Here is a 20,659-nt window from a genome sequence, read left to right on the forward strand (position 1 = left end):
ACTTTGTCTGGGTCTTTTCAGGATTTTCAGAAAAAGATTTGAAGAATGTAGAACCTTTTTGCTAATAAAAATCTAGAACCCCAGGAAGATTACTCCTGACACTTATTTTCTGCAAAGTAATGCATGGCTACACACTTAAACTGTGAATAGAACCTATTCTCTTTCTTTTTTAATTATTCTCTGTTTTAATCCCTACCCTCTCCATTTATTTCTTCTTTCTATATCCACTGAGTTACTCTTATTTTCTCACTATCAACACTAATATATGTTCTTTCACCCTTTTATTCCGTCATAGTTTTCTTCCAGTCTTTTTCACCTTCCCAACTGACATACTTCTTTCTGTAAGAAAGGGAATATAAGAATAAAAGTTTGTGATTGTCATTTGAGCTTCTTGGCAAAACACATAAGTCACTTTCTGTACAAGGGGAAAAAAAAGATAATTCTAGCAAGTAAATCATGGTAGCTTAGTGCTTTGGGCAAACAAACTTGTGCCTTATCTCTTCCAAAAAACCCGTGGAAAATGCATGATAAATGGCACATTTCAGAGAACATGTTATGTCACTGTGAAATAACTTTGATTCATGATTATGTATTTATCTTTAAACAACTGACAAACCTTAGGGTATCTAAATTATTATCATGTGCTCTATGCTATTGTGGTTTTCTGCTAGCAAACCTGAATGATGTGAGGTAAGATAAGACATTTGCTTTTTCAGTCATAATGTTCTATAAAGAACAAATAAGCACAATATTGTTACTGTATTTTATAGTTGGATGAAGTCCTCTGAAAAATATTTATCAGAAATCATTTCCTCCAATTGTGTTTTGAAAAGCATTAAAATAAACTTCAAACAGAAAAGGACAGGGCTTGTTAATCAAAGGTTTTATATTACACAGCAAAAGAAAATATCATCATTTGGATTTATAATAAAGTAATTATTCACAAAATTAAAAGGCATAATGATAAATTTGTTCCTTTCAGTTGTGTGTTTGCATAAATTCTCTTCTGAATTACATTTTAAAATGAAGATTTCATTTTCTCTGCCCTTTCAAATAGAAAAAAATCATGTTATTTGATTTTCTGTTGTGACAAATCAGGAAAGATGACTTAAATGCTCTATTGCTTGCATTAGTAATACCAACTATTTTAATTGTAAATGCTGTATAAGGATTCAGATGTGTATAGTGGAAGAGGGCTTTTCTTTTCCAATAATCCACTGGTACTACTTTCGTGCATGTGAAATCAATGCTGCTAATATTAGTAAGGTTCTTAACCTGTTTCCTCCCATTTCTGCATTGCTTTTAGAATCATATCATCCAGCAGTGCCTGTCTAGATGTTTTGCTGATAATAAGTCTGTGGAAGTCAAAAGATATATAACAGCTTACACAAGTTCAGAATCTGTTCTCCATGTCTGTTCCTTTGGCCAATAAGTTACAAAAAAAGTTGTCATTAAATGGTACAAATACAGTACACTCAGTTTACAACATATTCCTTATGTTGATTTTTTAAAAGCTGGGTTGGGTTTTTTCAGCTGAAGCTTTTGGGGTTTTACTTTTCCATTTCATCATTTGGTAAAGGTCTTAGTGAATGTAAGTTGTCAGTCATTATGTCATGGCAATTCTAAATTAGATGACATTCCTCACCCAAGTTATTTTAATGCTGTGACCTCAAATCAATCTATAGAAATGCCTTTTAAATATGACCATGAAGTAAAAAAAATTCATATATTTGTCTATTTTTCCATTTATTCTCTGTTTCCTTATCTTCACTGAGCAGTAATAAATGTTGGTTACTTGGAGGTAAAAAAACAGAAAATGATAATCGCTTTACATGATGGAAGTGTCTTTGTTTTCCTTATATCTAGTACTTTGCAGTGTATTTAGCTTGGCTAAGCTATCATTTTTTTCTTAGAATACTTGCATCTGTTGACATTTATGTATACATTGCATTTTGTATGTAAATAGAAAGTTTTATGGCTTTGAATTTTGAATCAAAACGTCAAACTCCTATTTTGCCTTGGTGCATGACAGACATTTAAAACATTTACAAACAAAAAAAAGAAAGAAATACTTATACTGATTTTGACGCAATGTTTTTAGAAATATCTTTAGTGCTTGACTAAACGTTTAAGCTCTCAAAAGTGAAATGCCTATCTCTTAATGAGCACAAAAGATGGAAGCATGTAAATATGGAAACATTGTAAATGGTCATATTAGAAATTTATTATTCTATAGCTTTGTAGACTGCTTTGTTTCTTTTTCAGTTTCTACTATCCTCAGTCTTGGTAAATGGAGAACAATATGGCAGAACCCATTCAGCTGAAAGCTATCTGCAAATTAAACGATCTATATAGTTAATGAGAGTTGGGAAACAGCACAAACCCCCTGCCAGCAACAGACTACTATCATAGCTTTATATGAGATAAAATAAGGTGATAATCACACAGGCAACATTTTCAGGGAGTTTATATGTAAATATAGTAACACTGCACCTATTTTCTGCATATGCAAAAAAAAAAAAAAATCAGGAAGGTCCCGCCTTCAAGAAATCATTTCTTTACCGGGACGGGCAGAGAGAAGGCAGAATTACTGGTCTGGGAATCTCAAGAGGTATTGGCTATGTCTAGCTATCAGTATATAACATAGATTTGCTCTCATTTTATAGTTTTGGTATTAGGCAGTAATGGATGCTGTTGAAGCACAATTCTTTCACATGGATACTTCTTAACAGAACAGGGGAAACTGTGCTCCTTGCAGATATCAAAAGGTTTTGCTGTTTTCTAAACTTTAAGTTGATATTACTACATTTAGCGAACTATAAAAATCAGTATGATTTTGTTGTCTTTATGATCTTTTAATTTTTTTCTGTTTGCTTAGGTCTGCAGCGTGGGCTGTTAAAGCCCATTTTTAAGTCAATTAACAGGGTTAGGACAATCTGTTTAAATGCAACAAACTAATTGGGAAAAATATCTTCCTACTGTTACAGTGAAACTTAAAATAAATTAAAGATGTACAAGTAAAAATGGAATGGAAATCTCAGATGTTACAGAAGTATGTTCCTTTTTCAGGGTGCTCCTAAACCGATTGCCATTGAGCCATGTTCCGGAAACAGAGCCGCAGTCCTGACGGTGTTTTTGTGTCTTCCCAGAGGACCATCAGGAGTCCCCCCGCCTGGTCAGTCAGGTAAGACTTGTTTGGGTGAGTGTTGTGTCCAAAATAATCAGTCAAGCTGACGTTAAGTGTAGCGCCGATGTTTAAGGTAGGAATTTTGGTTTGGAATTTGTTGTTGCATCACAATAAAAAGGCCGTTGATTAAACCAGGCTGGTGTACAGTTGAACATCTCATTAGGACTTCAGAAACAAATACCTGTGCATGTCGATATGCTCCAACATTGTCTTTCAGGGCAAAAAAATTTCCTATGTTGCCCCTTCTATAGCTTCAATTCAAGTTATAAATGAGGCTGTATAGGGAATATCAGTGAGTATTCCCAGTTCAAGCTGATATTTAGTGCAGTCTAGTTTTCACAATGAATCCCAACACTTTGCTGTCGAGGGCACAATTAGAATATTAGTATTTCCCAGAATGCCTGTCAGATAAAACCTGGAATTGTGTGAGTGAATGCTTCATTAGAGAGGTGTTCACTTTGGAAATGATCCCACCTCATTTTAAGGCACCACTTGCATTATCTGAAAGCACTTCTTGTGGTAACTTACGTTATATGATCTACTCTAGATCATTGTACAAAAACATTCTCATAAAATACTTCTCAAACAGAAAGTACCTAAATACACTTTTTAAATCCTTTAAATAACTGCCTGCAAGGACATGATACAAAGCAGCCATGGCAAAAAAGTGTAGACAGTGATGTGACACTGCACATGTGACCAGTTTACTATTTCAGAATTCACTGGAGCTGTTGTCGAAATGAACAACTTTGTAAGGAATAGTAAACTGCATGGTATGTGCCCAAAATGCTCCTATAAACCAGAAAATATGCTTTCAGGCTAACTTTTATCATTAAGAGCCAAAAAGATATCCTTTTAACCTTCAAAAATCCATTTAAGAGATTAAAAAGTATTGAGTAATGATGAGGGCAAACTCAGTTGACTTGTGTTGGAAATAAACTCAGCTGGGTGTTCTTCTTCTTTTGGCCTGATCACTATCTGTTATTTATTTGGGGGGTTTAGTTCATTTTTTTGAGGGGGAAGGGTGTTATATATTTTTTTCCCCTGAGTTCTAAGATGAGGACTTAGTTCTTAAAAGGCTGTTTATGGCTTGGAGTATCATTTTTGGAAGTGCTATGAAAATAAAAGTGTTACTGATGCTTTGTCAAATACATTTCCTGGAAGAAATATATAAATATAAGTGCTCTGAAGAGAGCAATGAGAGAGGGAGGATATTTAGCGTATTCCCTCTTCATGTTTTAAGGAAATGAAGGTGTTTATAGTCTTGCAACAAGAAAAAATGTTATGAAAGGAAATTAAAAGTAATTGTTGAAATTGGAGATTAAAATGGTTTTGGAGGGGTTTTTTTGTTGTTTTCAAATTTACCTATGATGTGCATCTTGGTAGTAAAAATGTATTTATCTGGTTTCTTCATAATCATCTTCTATTTACCATATAAAGGAGTTCTTTAAAAGTAATTGCTATTCTTTGCTGTCTGTAAGTCATTTAAGGAATAGGCTTTTTTAAACAGGACTTTGGTTCAACAACACATCAGATGTGTAATTCTGAATGTTTCTCCATGTATGAAAGAACATACCTATTTTTTACATGTGTTATGTTCTCCTGTTCTGCTCTGTCTTCCATCAGCATTTCAGGCATATGTTTGGAATGCTGTTCCTCCATTTGTTATTTTGGTATTTGTCAGCTATTTAGTGTTTAAAAATATATAAATGTTTTAGTGCCACAACTTTCCCTTTGTTCAGGGTCAAAAACAAATAGTAATGCTTGAGGTGTGCAGCCATGCTGATTCAACCATTAGAGTGTATTAGATTATATTGCTATAATCATTTTTATCTGGCAGTAATGAATTTTGGTACTCGTGGACTGCTTTCTCTACGTGTAACCATGCGTAGACTAGGCAGAAGCTATTATGCAAGTTTGTTGGCATACCTGTAGCTAATTCACTTCATTCCTGTCCTGCAGCACTACCTGCTGCTTCTTTCCTGGGCTTCCTGGGAGCAGATGCTGTGAACACTGCCAAGTTTTTGGAAATGATGTGGAAACTTTGTGCTGCGCACACGTTTGCTATGCAGTTGGTTTCCCCTACGACCTAAGCTAGATGAAAACAATGATATTTAGGTGGATAAAGTAGTGTGTTCCGTAATTATGTTGTGCCAAGTAATATTAGAATCCTCTATTACTTGCATATAACCATTTTCAAGCTCATTGGGATCATTCAAGGATAAAGCTGACAGTGTGTCAAGCATTTTTGTTTAAATGATATGTCAATGATACTGATTCTCAGTTCACAGTGAGAGACTGTGGATTTCATTTCTTCCATGCAAATCTCTGAAATATAAGAAGGGAATGCCTGTAGTGTTACTGTTTTTCATCCCATTTTTTCCAGAATCAAGGAAGCAAATTCTTTACACAAATAACTAATCTATGCGCCACTGGAGCTGTTAGTTGTATCCCTAATTTTTCAAGTTCTGAATTTGAGTTTTATTTTTCCAAGTTTTATATCAACAAACATTTTGTTAAAAAGCGTCTTTGAATATTAAAAAAGAAAACAACCAAACTAAAAACCCCCAAAGAAAAAAAAACAAACCCTAATGTAAAGGTTGCTCTTTCTGTGGCATATGTTCTATACTTCACCTTTATCAGCAGCTGGAAGAAAAGTTGAAGCTACAGATGGTGGGCTTTGGCCAAAGGCTATGCACAGAAAAAACTTCTCTAGCAGAGACCATATGTCCCAGTGGAAATCTATGTGTTCCCCACTTCCTGCAGAAAATACTCAGAACTTTACAGACTTTCAACAGCATTGTTTAGCTCTAAGTGCTAACTCTGTAAGTATACAAGTAATAGCTTGGTTGACACAGTTAAACTGCTTAAAATTAATCTGTGATTTTAGATAGATTTTATATAGATTGGTCACACAGTTTTAGTCAAAATATTGATAAAAATGAGTTTATTGCAAAAGAGGAAAACTATTCATTGTGACTCATGTTTTTAAAAGGGACTTTTTCAATGAAGGAATGACTTGTAGAATTAAACATCCTGAAAATCTGGAAAGTCATTGTAGTAGGTATTGAACAGCAGACCTTACGTTTTCTTTTAGGTATAAGCTAAGAATTCAGTTATACTTCTCTGGAATACCAACTGGTTTTAAATGAAATTTTGCTTGGATTAAGGCAAAAATTAGAACCAAAGTATAAATTAGAATGATCAATGAAAAACATTAAGGAAGTTAAATTTCTCAGGTTTGGACCGAGTGATAGAACATGTGGTTTCTTCATTCTTCAGTTGTCTCATTGACAGCACGGTACCTTTGTAGTCAGATCAAAAATAAAAGGTTCAAAAACATAGCAATTGTCTGTACAATTCCTGTGTGTATCAATATGAATGCATCAGTGTAGTACACATATGACAAGCTTTATGATACATTTGAAGCTAGAGATCATCATTTATTGCTGTAGTGTCTGACCCCATGCTTTAAATAGCTTATACTCTTCTTAATATCAAAGCAGATCTAATAACGAGAGCAGTTGCAACCAGATCTCTAGAAAGAACTAAATTATACATTGCACAGGGTATTGCACAAAGCAGGTTAGACTGAAACAAAACTATAATATATAAAGTAATGCAGAAAAAGGTACCAATGAGCTACCAGCAGTGGAAGGGCCAAGAATAACTCCTTCAAGGTTTTCATAGAGTTTTGGTGATATATTGGGCAATACAGAAAGAATAGTTTGGTAATTTTCTATTAAAAGAACTGTGATCATGTCATCGTTACTACTAAAGCCAACTAAATCCCATGCTTTGAGGTATTGAGTTATTGTACAATAAGTTTACAAAATAACATTTTTATCATTCTTGGATAAGGCCACTAAATGCCATAAAGCACAAACAGAAATGAGAATATTAAAGCCTTTCAAAATAATTCAGAATCAAGGAGTGTAATTTCTGAATTATTTGCAGGTTATGTTACTTTCACACGGCAAGATTTCCTTATCTATAAAGAAGGTAAAAATGGTAGAACACCCAGTAAAGGAGCTTCACTATTAAAGCAGTGAGCTGAATGGTCTCTGCAGGTCTGCATATGTGTCTCTCTATTAAACCTTAATGGATATCTAACATCTATATGGCCATGGCTAGGTGAGGTGAATCTAACTTAATAGGTAAAATAACACTTGGAAATTAAATGGAAATTAAAATAGAAGACTACGTGCAGTATTCTGTTGCTATAAGTATAAATTAAGATGGCAAAATCTAGTGTTCCCCAGGCCTCTCCAACAGTGCTATCTGAAACATCCTGTCTGATATCCTTGATGCAAAATAGAATTTCATGTAATTCTGGCCACACTAACTGTGGCGTTCAATCCTACTTAATCAGCAAGCTACAGTAGGATCACAGAATCAATAAAACTACCATGCCATCTGCCTTCCCTGTGCTCACCATCATAATGAATAACGACTCATTAAGTGTTCTACAAGACAATTAGCTCTGGATGAAAACAGTAACAAGGCCTTCTTGATTCTATTTATAATTTTCTCTGATTAAAATATAGAAAAGCTAATGCATATCTTAAGAGGCACATTAATAAATATGAATTAACTGCTAGTTTTTATAGACTATTTTATTTACTTATATTGCTCAATTTTTATGACCTTTGGAAGCAAAACCATAGGTTATATTTTTCATATGTAGAGTGGGTTCATATGTGTACCTATCTCAGTATGCAGTGAACTGATTGCAGATATACACTGGGGCATGTAAGTCCTATGAATTTCTACCTGCTACAAACACATTCCTCGCTCAGTCCTTTCATACGTGCAAAATAACTTAATAAAATCAGTAGTGTTACAAAGGTGAGTAGAGATTTTGTTCTAGAAAAATATAAGTAAAAGAGATTGATGAAAATATACTGTAATTAAGACATACAGAATGTGGTTGGATCTCTTATGGTCTTTTTTTTCATGTTGGAGAATTACAGAATATTAAAAGTGTGAAAATACAGGAAAAATGTATGAAAAAGTAACAGAATACAAAGTGAATTGTACAGTGTGATATACAGAGTACACATTATTAGGGGGCTGTGTATACATGTTGAGGGTTCTAGCATTTCTCATGTACTCAAAGAAAAAGACAAGGTAAACATCTGAATCTGATTCTGCACTAACAAGTACATCCATATGCAGACTGAAAAGCTCCTGCTTCACAGAAGTCGATGGGATGAAGAGTCAAGGGTGAACTTCAGAGCCTCGAGGTCTTTTCCCACCGGCTTGATTCTATGATACTATGATTTGCTAAGGACCACTCAAAAAAAAAAAATCTCGAAAATCTCAGTTCTGTTAATTTTCTCTGAAGTGCCAACATGTATCTGGAAATAAATCAAACCATATATCACACAAGACCAGTGGAGATGTCTAGTACTTGTGTTAAAATGCAGGGGTGAGTCAGGCATTTTAGTTATTATGCAAAGGTGCACAGTCATATTCATTAGACCAGAAGCTCTACAGATAAGGTGGATTATTTTAAAAGACTCAGTGAGGAACAGAAATTTTTGAGTTTACCTTTACTGTTTAGACTGTGTGAAGACTGCGTTTAATCTTTCTCTCTAACCTAAGGCATGACTAGAACATTTTGTATAGAAATGTAATTTTAGTGATTGAGGGATACTCCATATTAGTTACCAACAGGCTGCCAGTTAAATGCTCAAAAAATAGAAAAAGTTAACATCAAAATGGTCTTCGTAAGAGTTTTAATGACTATAACTAAAACTAAATTCCTAATTTGTATATTAAGCAGTAACTTCAACTTATTGACACTGAGAGACTGGCTTGTCAATTGCCATGGTCTCACAAGATGTAAAATCTGGAGTTTTTTTCAGTTAACTTAACAAAATAGCTCTAACACTTGATGTAAACTGAAATAATCTATTCTGAAGATTATTCTGAAGGAGTTGCTTTCTTTTAAGTAGTAAGGTCTATTTTCGGAGTGACTATTTTCTGCTTAATTCCATCCTTCTGCACAGCATCAGATGAGGGAGCAGACTGTGTTTATAGTATTGACTTTGTGAAAAAAACACAGTGGTAAGTGGCAGATGGTGCCAATGATTACTTAAAAAATATTTATGGCAATAGCAAAAACAAAGTAGATAATAGGATCCAGTAGTCACCACTACCCCTTCTCCAACCCAAATCCAAAGCAATTACTTTTGGAACCTGCAGGGTAAAATCTACCTGAAAAGCACTAAGGTTCTTAACACAAGAAACCTTGTAAGTTATGAAGAATGAGGTAGGTATTGATTTTGCCTGGTCTTTTGCACAATTCTAGGTAGTTGTGTAAAGAATTAGTTTTTACATTATTCTAGCCATAGAACCTTGATTTCTTTAAATTCTGAAGAATTTACTTGAGAACAACATAAATGCTTTAATATGAAAAACAGGCAGTATAATATTAGCAATGTGTCTTCCACACAGTTTGGCAAAAGTAGCTTATTGTTTGGACAGTAAACTGCACACTGTGGAGCTATCAGCTGAAAAAAAAAAGAAAAAAAAGAGAGCAGGAGACTAGAGGAGGTAGAGATGGTTGATTTACAACTTTATCATTGGACTTCCTGCTGAAGAGGGACTCAATAAAATGAGGCATATTAATAAAAACTGTTAAGCACTGCGAACAGTTCTTTGACAACTAGTTATTCATTAATCAAAACAAAACTGTCACTGTTTCTCCAGAGTATTAGAAATATCTTTTCTTTTTCTTTTGGGGGTTTTTGCAGCTTTAGTTGCATAAAGGGAACTGAAAGAATATCTGAAGAGGGTATTAAATTCTGAACACTGGGAAGTGTAAGTACAATCATGTCTATCTCTTCCACTGTTTGTGGAGGTTGTCTGAGCTATTTTCAGGTTGCATCCCTATGACAGTTTGGTGATTTATTCTCCCCTGTTGTCATGGGGAATAGAGAAGCAGTGATGAATGCTCATGATCCTAAGCTTCTGGACAAGAACAGACACATTAGAACCCAAACTTTCAAATCAAAGGCTCTAACCTGGAAGGAAACACCATCTCTCAACCATACCTGCCTGCTCACCATGAGCTGAAGTACTTGGGGTTATGCTGTTTTCATCCATCATCCGCAATGTTTTAACACAGCAATCATATCTCCTCTCCACCTTCATTTTACCAAGGCAAATAAGGTCTGCTTTAAACAGACCTTCAGTCTTCTGAGCACCTCTGTAGCATTGTCCCAGTTTCAGCTTCAGTTCATCACTTTTTACCTTGCATGACCAGGTTGTGCTCAGAGTGCCATGTGAAGTCCCATCTGGCATTGCCCTGTGGCGTTAACATTTTGTTGCTTTTAACATTTACTTTTTTAAAACAATTTACTCCCCTTCCAACTTGGTATTTCTGTGGCCAACTTCTTATGTCTCTGCCCTTATTTTCTTCCTCAGGCAGTAAACTTTTAGAGTGTAGGTTTCTACTTGTTCCCAAAATACATGGCTTTGAATTTGCTGTTGAATCTGAGTGCAGGTACATTCCTCAAGTTCTTTAGGTCATGCATCTCTTTCTAGATTATATTCTATGCCTTCTCGGTATTGATGATACATAGAAATGTTTGTCAGGATTGAATTTCAGCAGCTTACTCCTACTTTAATACCAAGCTCTTTAATAAAAACAAAAATGACTGGTAAAAACATTCATTCTTGTTTCTGTGCTCTACCTTCAGCAGCCTTCTTTCTCTTCAAAACTACTCTTTGTCTTCTCTCCTTCATGCCATTAGCTATTCTCCATAGCTCCTTTATTAAACTCTCATTTTGATAATTTATCTGTTGGTAATTTCTTACAGTAAAAGATTTCAGAAATCTAGAAAATATTCTCCATGTTCTTACCCAGAAAATCAGTTAATTTATTGTATAAAACTATCGGGTGGTTCTGGCACAAACTTTGATGAAATGTTGTTGCATTTTGATGAAATGTTGGTGCATTTTGACCTGTTTTCCATTTACCTGCCTTTAATTATTCTTTCTTCCAAAGTATCACATAGCTGAGTCTGATTAATAGAGCAGTAAACAACTAAATATTTTTTTCCTTGAATCTACACAATATTTAGTTTGAAATAAACAGCAGTTACTGTTCTCAATTTTTATGCATTTGACATGACAGATTATTAAATTTCCCTGTTACCAGCCTTTGTTTTCTTGTATTCTTACAGAATTAGTGTTCTGATTACCCTAATGTCATTGCATAAAACTTCTGTTTCTTCTGTTTCCATATCCTCATTCCATTATCCATATTGATGGTACAGTCTTTGATAAACATTACGTCCTTCCTTGAAAACCATCAAATAATTCATTCCTGGGACAATCTCTAGAAAATACCTGATCTCTACTTCATTCTTTCTACATAACGACTCTTTCCTTTTTTGGTCTCTTAGTCATATCCAGTGAAAATCCTGAGATGCTTGTTTTACTGAACCTTTGAAAAGTCTAACTTATCTTGACTTTTGACAATTCTCACTTGGCTCTTATATTTCTTTGCCTCTAAAACACAGCCTCCTTTGTTTCTTGATGCTTTTTAGCCATTTTCATAGACTTTCTGAATTTAAAAATATGCATAGGCTCCTTTCTTTAGAAGTTCTTTGGCTTCCATATAGCATGGTTATAATGGAATTTTTGGAAGCCAGGGAAGAGTCAAGAATTTTTCTTGATGAATGTACTGCAGAATGTTTATGTTCATCATCATCAACTTGCTGTTGATGTAGAAAGGCATAGATTTCTAGCAGTGATTTGTCCTTTGGAGGGTCTGGGCAAGATTTATGGTAGCCAGGACTTTTTGTTCCCTGCCTTGCCAAATGGCAGGGACAGCCTTAGGATCCTTCAATGTTCTCCCTGTGGAAGGGTGGGGAACTGCTGTTCCTTTATATTTTTGCCTCTTACTACTCAGAGCTCTAGTATCCTCACCATAATCACTTCCTCTAAACAACGTGGTAGTTTACAGAACTTGGTCTTATTTCCTTTCCTAGGTCTTGTATTAGTGGATGTGTTTTTTCTTTTTTTCTTTTTGCCTATTCTATGATAAAGAAGCCAGAGGATTAGTAGGCTTTGGAAAGTCAGAGCAAAATTGATAGGATGTAGAAAAATAATTCATAAATAGGAAGAAGAAAATGTTCTGTAAACTTAGGTCTTCAAATTTCATTGTCTTCCAGGCAGAGCCTTAGGCACTTTGCAAGGCTAAGCTTTCCCTATTTGGAAGAAATCATAGAGTGCTTTTCTTCTTTTGACATGAATGATAGAGATGTCAACAAAGGAAAGAAAAATAAATTAAAAAATTATAAAGGCAACTAACAAACGTGAAGTTGTCACTCGAGAGTTTTGCTGAGAAAGGTCATACAATACTTATGTTTTTTAATAGAAATCTCATGAAAAAATCTTTCAGTAGTATGATTTATTTTATACAAATGGAAACTTGATGATCAGATAATGCTATAAAGCAGCATTTTGTTCTACTGCTCTTGATATTAACACAAAGACCCAGTGTTTCTTACTGAAAGGCAATAATAGGGCCTGTCTTCTCTGTATTCAGCCCATGTGAATGTACACCTTAACCTAACAGAGCATCTTTTTTAATTTTGTGCTGTTAAACCTTGAGGATTCAACAGATGTCTAGTTAGAGCTGAAAAATTAGGTAAAGTGAACAAATCCCCGTGCAAGTGACACACTGGATGATAAGTGTCCTTCCTGTGTGAAAATTGGTGGTCTGGTTTTATATTCAGTCAACACGTACTATGTGGAGCAGATGGCTTACAGCTAAATTAGAATCATAAACCTTTCAAAGTTAAAGTTATATATGATTTAAATCTTTCAGCAAGGGTCCCATCACCTATTTATCCTTCCTCTAACTTTGAATTCCTTGAAAAACATCTTTTTTTCTTTAATCAACAGAAGTCAATCTGAGACTCAAAAGAGTGACGTTGAGATCTGTCCTGGTTTGTAGTCCTGCCATCATGGAAAGTTTCATTCGTTACAGGAACAATGCAATTGCCAATAATCTACCTTCCAGCATTTATTTTAGCAAGCACACTCCTGGGGTAAGGTGCTTGTACTGTCTATTTTTGGGACAAAGCTGCCCAAAATTATACAGAGACCAATCAGATTTATCATTCTGTGGCATTTGATGGCATCCATCTGTTTATTTACAAAACTGCTAAAGACTTATTGAGTTACTAGACTACAGAGAAAATAAATTGAGTTATCATCTATAGTTAAATTCAGTCCTTACATCTGCTGTCTTTCCAGCCTGCATGGTGTTTTCTGAAATTACACTGGCTTGCAGACCCAGGCTTCAGGAATACATTTGCTTCACAGCCTTTTTTTATGCCATTTCAAGTGAATTTCTAATGCATGAGCAATTTGTGGTTCAGGAAAATGTTGACAGAAGGATGTCAGGGCTTTCAGTTGTTAGCAGTTTAAAAGCATGATAGGGACGGTTCTTGCTTAAAAGTAGCTCTTAAAAGTTTGGAGCTGCTCGATTTCTAGAATCATTTGATCTAACCCCTTTCAGTCAATATTGTATAGCTATTGTAGAAGGCTAGGTTTAAAGCTTATGGACACAAATGAACTAATGTTATTAGTAATAAAACACTTTTAAGATGAGGGATGGGAAATGAACTCTCTCTGTGCTCTATATATTCAATTACTGTTGTAAGCAGAAAAGAGAAGACGTAAGGTTTAAAGTTCAAAATTTTCTGTTAGTAAAACTGAATAGCAAACTGAGGAAATATATCTTAATGGGGCACTTTCTTTCTTGTGGTAAGAGTGAATTTGTAACAGTGAACTCAGTTATTGCCTACATCCTTTCTGATTGTGGACTAACTGTCCCATAACAGTGAAATCACTAGAAATGTCCTTCTGAAGAAACTGGTTTGGCCCAGCAAAGATATTAACTCAGGGCACCCACAGATAGCTGAGAAGTCTAGGTTTGTGTTAATTAGGTCATGGTTGTTAGAGAAGGGATGTTGCTTGTTATGATAAATCTTCCTTTACCATGACAAATTCTCAACTTCTCTTATTTGTATGCCTTGTGTAGTTCTACTTCATAATTTTGGAATGAGAGGTATAAGGAATATAGTTCAGAGACATCTCCACGTCAGCTCATGTCCTGTAGGGAAATAGTAGATCCAGGTCAGTACTGTCTGTACAAGACCAGGGCTCAGTTCTGCATCTCTCTGCACTATCCCTTTGCCATCTAGGTCTGACACTACATGTAGGAGCAGCTAAATAGCGCAATCAGATGACTAAGTCTTTGTGGAACATGAAAAGGGGAACAGTGTAGAAACCATCAAATGCTGGTTTTGGAATGAGTTTGAGACTAGCAAGGCTGTCAGAACTTGTACAGCCTAGTGAATCATACCTGACTGCAGAGCTGCTCAAGAATTTCTGCAGGATGCACCACTGTGTTCTACTTGTACTAGAGGGGCAGGTTTCTCTGGTATCAAGGCTACTCCTGCTGGCAATTTCCCAGGTTAAAAAATAATATAACACAAAAAAAAAAGAGGTTGGAAGGTGATTTTTATGCTTTTCCTTAAAACATAGAGCAAATATAAAGGTTTGCAGAAACAATGAAAAGGAATAAGTTTAGACAGACAGAAATAGCAGTTTTCATATAATGAAACCTGTTTTAAAAAGTATTTAAAAAAAAATTCCAAACTAAAAATCCAAGAAGTGGTTAAATATATAAAACAATGAAGATAAGGGAAATATAAAATGAGATGAAGCTGGGCTCCTATGAATGTTACTGGACCTGGCAAGTAAGCCACACACTAAACTGCATATATTTTTCATAATGGAGAAGATGAGCTTGAAAATGACAGAGAGGTACTTAATATGGAAAAATGGCAGACAAAATAATACATCCAAAAGAGGGACATTTTAAACTGGTAGCTGTATGTGAATCACTTCTAAAAGAATCCCTTTTTATAAACCTGATCTTTCTAAAATGTTTGGATCTGAGAAATGTTAGTATTAAGTGAATTTTCCAAATTGCTAAGCAGGAAGTATGAACCTGAACAGTAGCCAAAAAAGACCCCTCTTGTCACTTGAAGTCTTTCATTTCAATAAAGTTGTCATGAGTGCTCAAAACATGCTAGGGTGTAAGTGAAAGATTACAAAGAAAATTACAATGACAAACTATATTTAGGGTTAAGAGTGACTCAGTATGACACAAACATGAAAAGTTTAGAATGACAATGTATCTATCCTTTTCACCCATTCTCTGCTTAATCTATACTATTTATATATATATATTTCTTACTTATAATTCACGATTCAATGATACACAGTCTGAAGTATCTTCTATTAAGTACTCAGTGTCCTCAACTTCTTTTGAATGCATCTGAATGCAAGTGGGACGTAAAATATCTGGTGCCTTGCATAGGGAAAACCCTGTAAGGCAGTAGACTGGATTGCAGTGATCAAAGGGTAACCTGCCTTATCCTTGTCCTCTGCCAGTGATATACCAGCATGATACCCATAACTGCTGTTCAAGGCTTTCAAACTTGTCCATGGTTATCATTCAGACACTTTTACAGGTACAGAACTGCTTCAGGCTTGTGTTTTTTCCCCGTCAATCCTTCCCCTTCCTATGCATTTGCAGCTGCATCTGCCTCTCGCTCCTTAGGCTCAAATTCACACAACAGTGGGTTCACCAGTATTTACTCTGTAGTGAAATGGTTTCACTAACTAGAGGTAAGCATGGAAGTTTTAGGTGGCTGATTGTAGTTAATCATATCAGAAAGGAAGAAAATTCTTGCGAGGACTTGCACTTACTGGAATTTGTACCCAGAGTAAATGCTAGCCCTTGCTCTGTTACCAGATCCACATGTGTTTGTGGATGCATGGTGTTTCTCTATGCTCTCTGTAAAACTGAAATGCTACTTTGTGAGGATGTAGCAGGAATAAATGCTTGAGATGTTCTCAGATTCATTGTTGTAAGTGTAATAGAAAAAAAAAAGTAATAATTCATAGCATGGTTGAGTGCATAACATCATTCATTAATTTCCAGATCCCTACGTTGCCTCAGCAGAAAAGTTCAAGTCAAGGATAAGGACTCTTCTTCACTATTTGTTGTTGAAATTTCAGATCAGTATCTCAATATATAAGATACTCTGTTGTTCCTTTTTGTTGGCTTTTTTTTTTTCCCAGAGTGCAGATTAATCTGTTATTCTTCCTGCAGATAAATGATTCCTGTCAAATATACTCATGCAGGAACCTTTGTCCACAATAGAGAAATACTGATTAGTCATCATGAGGGAAAATAGATAAAGAATCTTTGATAGCATATTGCAGCTGGGAGTGCACAATGAAGTTTTTTGTAGAGATATTTTGATTACCTGAAAATGTATCAATATGCAAAAAGCATAACAAGTTACAGTACAAACTATTAGAGCATAACACATTAAATTCAAGAAGAGACTGCATCTTTTCCTGGGGAAGCAGCAAAGGAATGCTGCTCATAAAATACAAAATAACCTAAGTATAAATGTGAACTTCAGATGGAATTTTCTTTACAATTTCTGGAGACTGAAATTGTTAAATTTTAAATGCCAGTACTGAAGAAATAACCTTTGAATAATTTTTATTTGCGTTTTTATGTGTAGAGGATGAAAATAATATGGGGTTGTTTTTAGAAACCAGCAAACCATGTCTGGCAGCACAGTGAGCCACATCCTGAGCTGAGTCACAGAATTGTTCAGACTGACACAGGAGAAGAGTTACATGTAGCTTTAAATGATGTCTTAGATTGAAATTAAAATATATCATTTGATTTACTGTTTTCTGATAATTTAAGAGTATTTGCTCGGAAACATATTTAGAGTAGAGAAAGCTCTAATTTCTGTGAAATGATGCATTACAATCAATTACTCATCCACCTAAGAAACATCAGCCACACATCAGCTTCAATTCAGAACAGAATCTGAGGAATGGGCTGAAAGAGGCATCAGATTTCTTCTGCTTTTTAAAGAGCTTGGCAATGCCAGATACTGAGTGTGACAAATGCAGTTAGGTATAAATTACCACCTTTCTTGCAGCCACTGGAGCTCGAGGTCCCACTTCCTTCCACTGAAAGACACAGTTCCACCTTGGTTTGTACTGGAGGAAATCTGGAATGCCATTACAGAACACTCTGCAAACTCCCATTATTTTCAATAGGAGTGATGCCAAGCTCCTTTCAAAGTTGATTACAGAATCATAAAAAAATAAGGCTGGAAAGGACTTTTAGAGATCATTTACTCCCATCTCCCCTGTTCAAGGCGATATCAGCTGCATGTAAACAATTTCTGGCAGATGTTTGTCTAACCTGTTCATAAAAGCATACAAAAATGGACTTCGTGCTTCTTACCTAGGAAATTTTTTTCCCCCATGCATTGCTGTGATGTTAAAAAATCTTTCCTAATGGTTAACCTAAATTTCCTCTGTTATGGTTTAAGCCCATTACTTTTTATCATGCCCAAAATGAGCATGGAAAAAAGATTATTTCCTTCCCTCCTTTTCTCTGCAGTATTTTATATTTTTCTGTTTACATTCTATCACCTTTCTCTATATCAAAATAATCCCAGTTCCTCCAAGCTAGTCAAGGTCATGTTTTCTATACCTGATTGTTTTGTGTTAGCCCCTTATATGATACCTCCTATGCAAAAACAGGTGCAGCAGGAGCATAGAATACTCAGGAATGGAGGAGTAAAACAAATATTTTAAAATAAATTCTTACTAAAATGATTCCAAGCATTCAGAAGCTTTTTGTTTTGTTTTGTTTTGTTTTGTTTTGTTTTGTTTTGTTTTGTTTTGTTTTGTTTTGTGTATACCACTTTATCTGTCAGTCTCTTCTGCAGTGTGCCCTTTATGTGCACAATATCCATCCTTCCTACACTGTTAATTACTAATGTTTGACATAGGTCAAAGGCTGGCATACCTAAAATGAGAGTTATGTGATATGTAGCATTGTAATTCTGAATTTGGGAAATATGCAGGATTTATAGAGTAACAGGAAAATCAAGGCTGTGGTTGATTCATATTTTCTACTTCCAAAATCTTAATTTTACTAAGTGTCTTGACACAGAAACCAGAAAGCTAACTCCATGCTTCTTCCTAAGTTTGGCTATTTTTAGGATTTCCTGCAGAGATCTTGGCCCTGAGGTTTAATTCCTTCTTCCCACACACATGCCCATCTTTTCCCATACACAGTGGAGTCAGTGATTCATGTCTGGTAAAGTCAGCCAGCAGGGATCAGTTATTTCTCCATGCAGGGTTGTGGCACTTTGTAGCAAGGTGCAATAAAAAGTCCATTTAATGAAGAGAAATTTGTCTTAGGAAACAAGTGTGGCTTAGTTCCCAGCAGAAGTGAAGGGTGGCAATTTTAGAACTGTGATGTACATTTTGCTTACAAGGATGCATAATTCATTCACAGGGGAATTTTTAAATTATTCAAGTAATCCTTACCTGTGGGATAAATATTGGCCCCTAAGAATCTAATATAGCTTCATAATCCGATAATTTATTCCATCAGGATAGTATTAAGAAATTCTGTAATAAACTTTCACTGTTTGTTATTGGGCAACTAGAGCTTTATTCAAATGCCATTTCCCTGATATTATGCTTTCTCTCATTTTTCTCCATTGATCAATAGTCATATGAAAAAAAAGATTTTTAGAAAGCACCATTTTTCTGCATTTCTTATCATAAATTACTGAGTTGTTTCTTCAATGGTAGGCACATAAAAACATTCCAGGTAGTCAAATGAACAATCGGAAACCATGTCAAGCATTTAAGATAGTTTTTTTCATTATATAGAATTTAGTTTTACCAACTTCAGCATAGATAATATTTCTACACTTATAGGAAGCCACTTTGCACTTCTTCCCTGCTGTGACAGTCCCTCTGAAAAATTCAAGACATATTGGATTTTGTATCCCAAACCAGACGAATCCCTAAGGCAGGACTAGAATGTGAACATTGTAATAATTGACAAACATGACCACAGACACAGGCTGTCCCACCCAGGCAGTATAGCCCAACTATCAAAGAGAGTTTACATCAGCCAATGGCAGGTGAAATCCTGACACTGTGCTGCACAGAGTTCAAGGAAGATGCAGCACCATTCTTTCTACTGGAGCAATTACCCTGTCAAATCTTACTCAACAGCTCTGGGGCTGCTGAACAGCCATTCCCTCATTAGATCCTATCCAAAATGTTCAAACGTGGAAGTGCTAGCAAATGCTAGCATGGAAATGCTAATCTGGAGTGTCTGACTGATGACTACACAAGGCCTGTAGCTGTCACTTGGCCATCAAGTTGGAAACTGATACAAGGACAGGTACAGTCAAGAGAAAGTATTTCACTTCATCAAGTTCCCTGCTCTGTGTCATCATATTGCATGTATTCTACACTTTTATATCCTCAAATGTTCCAAGTGCATCTATTTCTATAGATACATATAGATGCCAATAAAACACCACAGTGCAGCAGAGTGAACTTTAAATCCATGAAGGACAGAAATTGCTATCTACCAGTAAAATAATATATTTTACAGAATTCTAGTTCTCAGTCCTGAATTATAGTAATGTGAATCTATCCAAATGAAAAGGGTAGTTTCCATATCAAAGCAAGGCTTTCACTGAATGAAAGATATCTAGATACCTGAAAATTATGAAATTAGTTCCCAAGCTCATCTTCTAAACATATTTTATGGGTATACTTGTGAGGGTTTTTTTCTGGCCTATTTCAGGTGTTCTAATGAAAGTTGATGTCCCTCCAGTCATATTTCCTATAGTTAAGAGACAGAACATGGTTATAATTGCACTAAAATTTTTGTTCATTTACACACTCACCAATGATACAAAAATAGCGTAAATGAAAGCTTAGCATGGACACTCCCAATAAATTAACAAAGCAATTAGATTTGAAAATATTAATTCCAATCAAAATGTGTATGTTTGCCAGTCTCAGTGCAGCCTGGTGCAAATACACCATATACTGAGATAAATCATTAGATTTCTCCTTCAAAAATAAGATATGCCACTGTGGCCACACTTGTATCTGTGGATACACCTTCATAACCTATTCCACCTGAGGGATTGTATCACTATGGTGATACAAATGCCATTAAAACAGAAAAATCTTGAAGAGGTCACAAGAAACTTCATAAAACAAATAATTTCTGCCTGTTCCTTTTGGTATTTGTTCTTTGTTTTGACTACATCCATTTTAGCCCAGTACCTGGTCTACCTTTTTTAGCTTGTGTGGTGTTGCTTAGTTATTTCTGATAAAAGTAGTTGTTACCTTGTCCTCTTGCAATTTCCCTACCTAATTGCAATAGCTACTGTCTGAATTTTCTTTTGGAAAGCAGAAGTTGAGACACTTTACTTCCCCAAATTATTTTCCTTTTGATATCAAGTTGCATACTTGAATTTTAGTGTTGCATTTCTTGCTCTGGGA

General features: G+C 35.3%; 1 protein-coding gene across 2 annotated transcripts in view; it reads left to right on the plus strand.

The window, feature by feature from the left end:
* The window catches only part of ATRNL1 (attractin like 1), a 464,278-nt gene that overhangs the window by 410,249 nt on the left and 33,370 nt on the right, over positions 1-20,659 (plus strand). For both annotated transcript variants that reach the window (XM_029958554.1, XM_029958555.1), the window contains one exon: positions 3,070-3,184. In XM_029958554.1, the coding sequence (XP_029814414.1) occupies positions 3,070-3,184 (115 nt within the window). The remainder of the gene's footprint in view (positions 1-3,069; positions 3,185-20,659) is intronic.

Source organism: Manacus vitellinus, unplaced genomic scaffold (assembly GCF_001715985.3).
Source record: "Manacus vitellinus isolate BGI_N305 unplaced genomic scaffold, ASM171598v3 scaffold_15_pilon, whole genome shotgun sequence".
Classification (NCBI taxonomy): domain Eukaryota; kingdom Metazoa; phylum Chordata; class Aves; order Passeriformes; family Pipridae; genus Manacus; species Manacus vitellinus.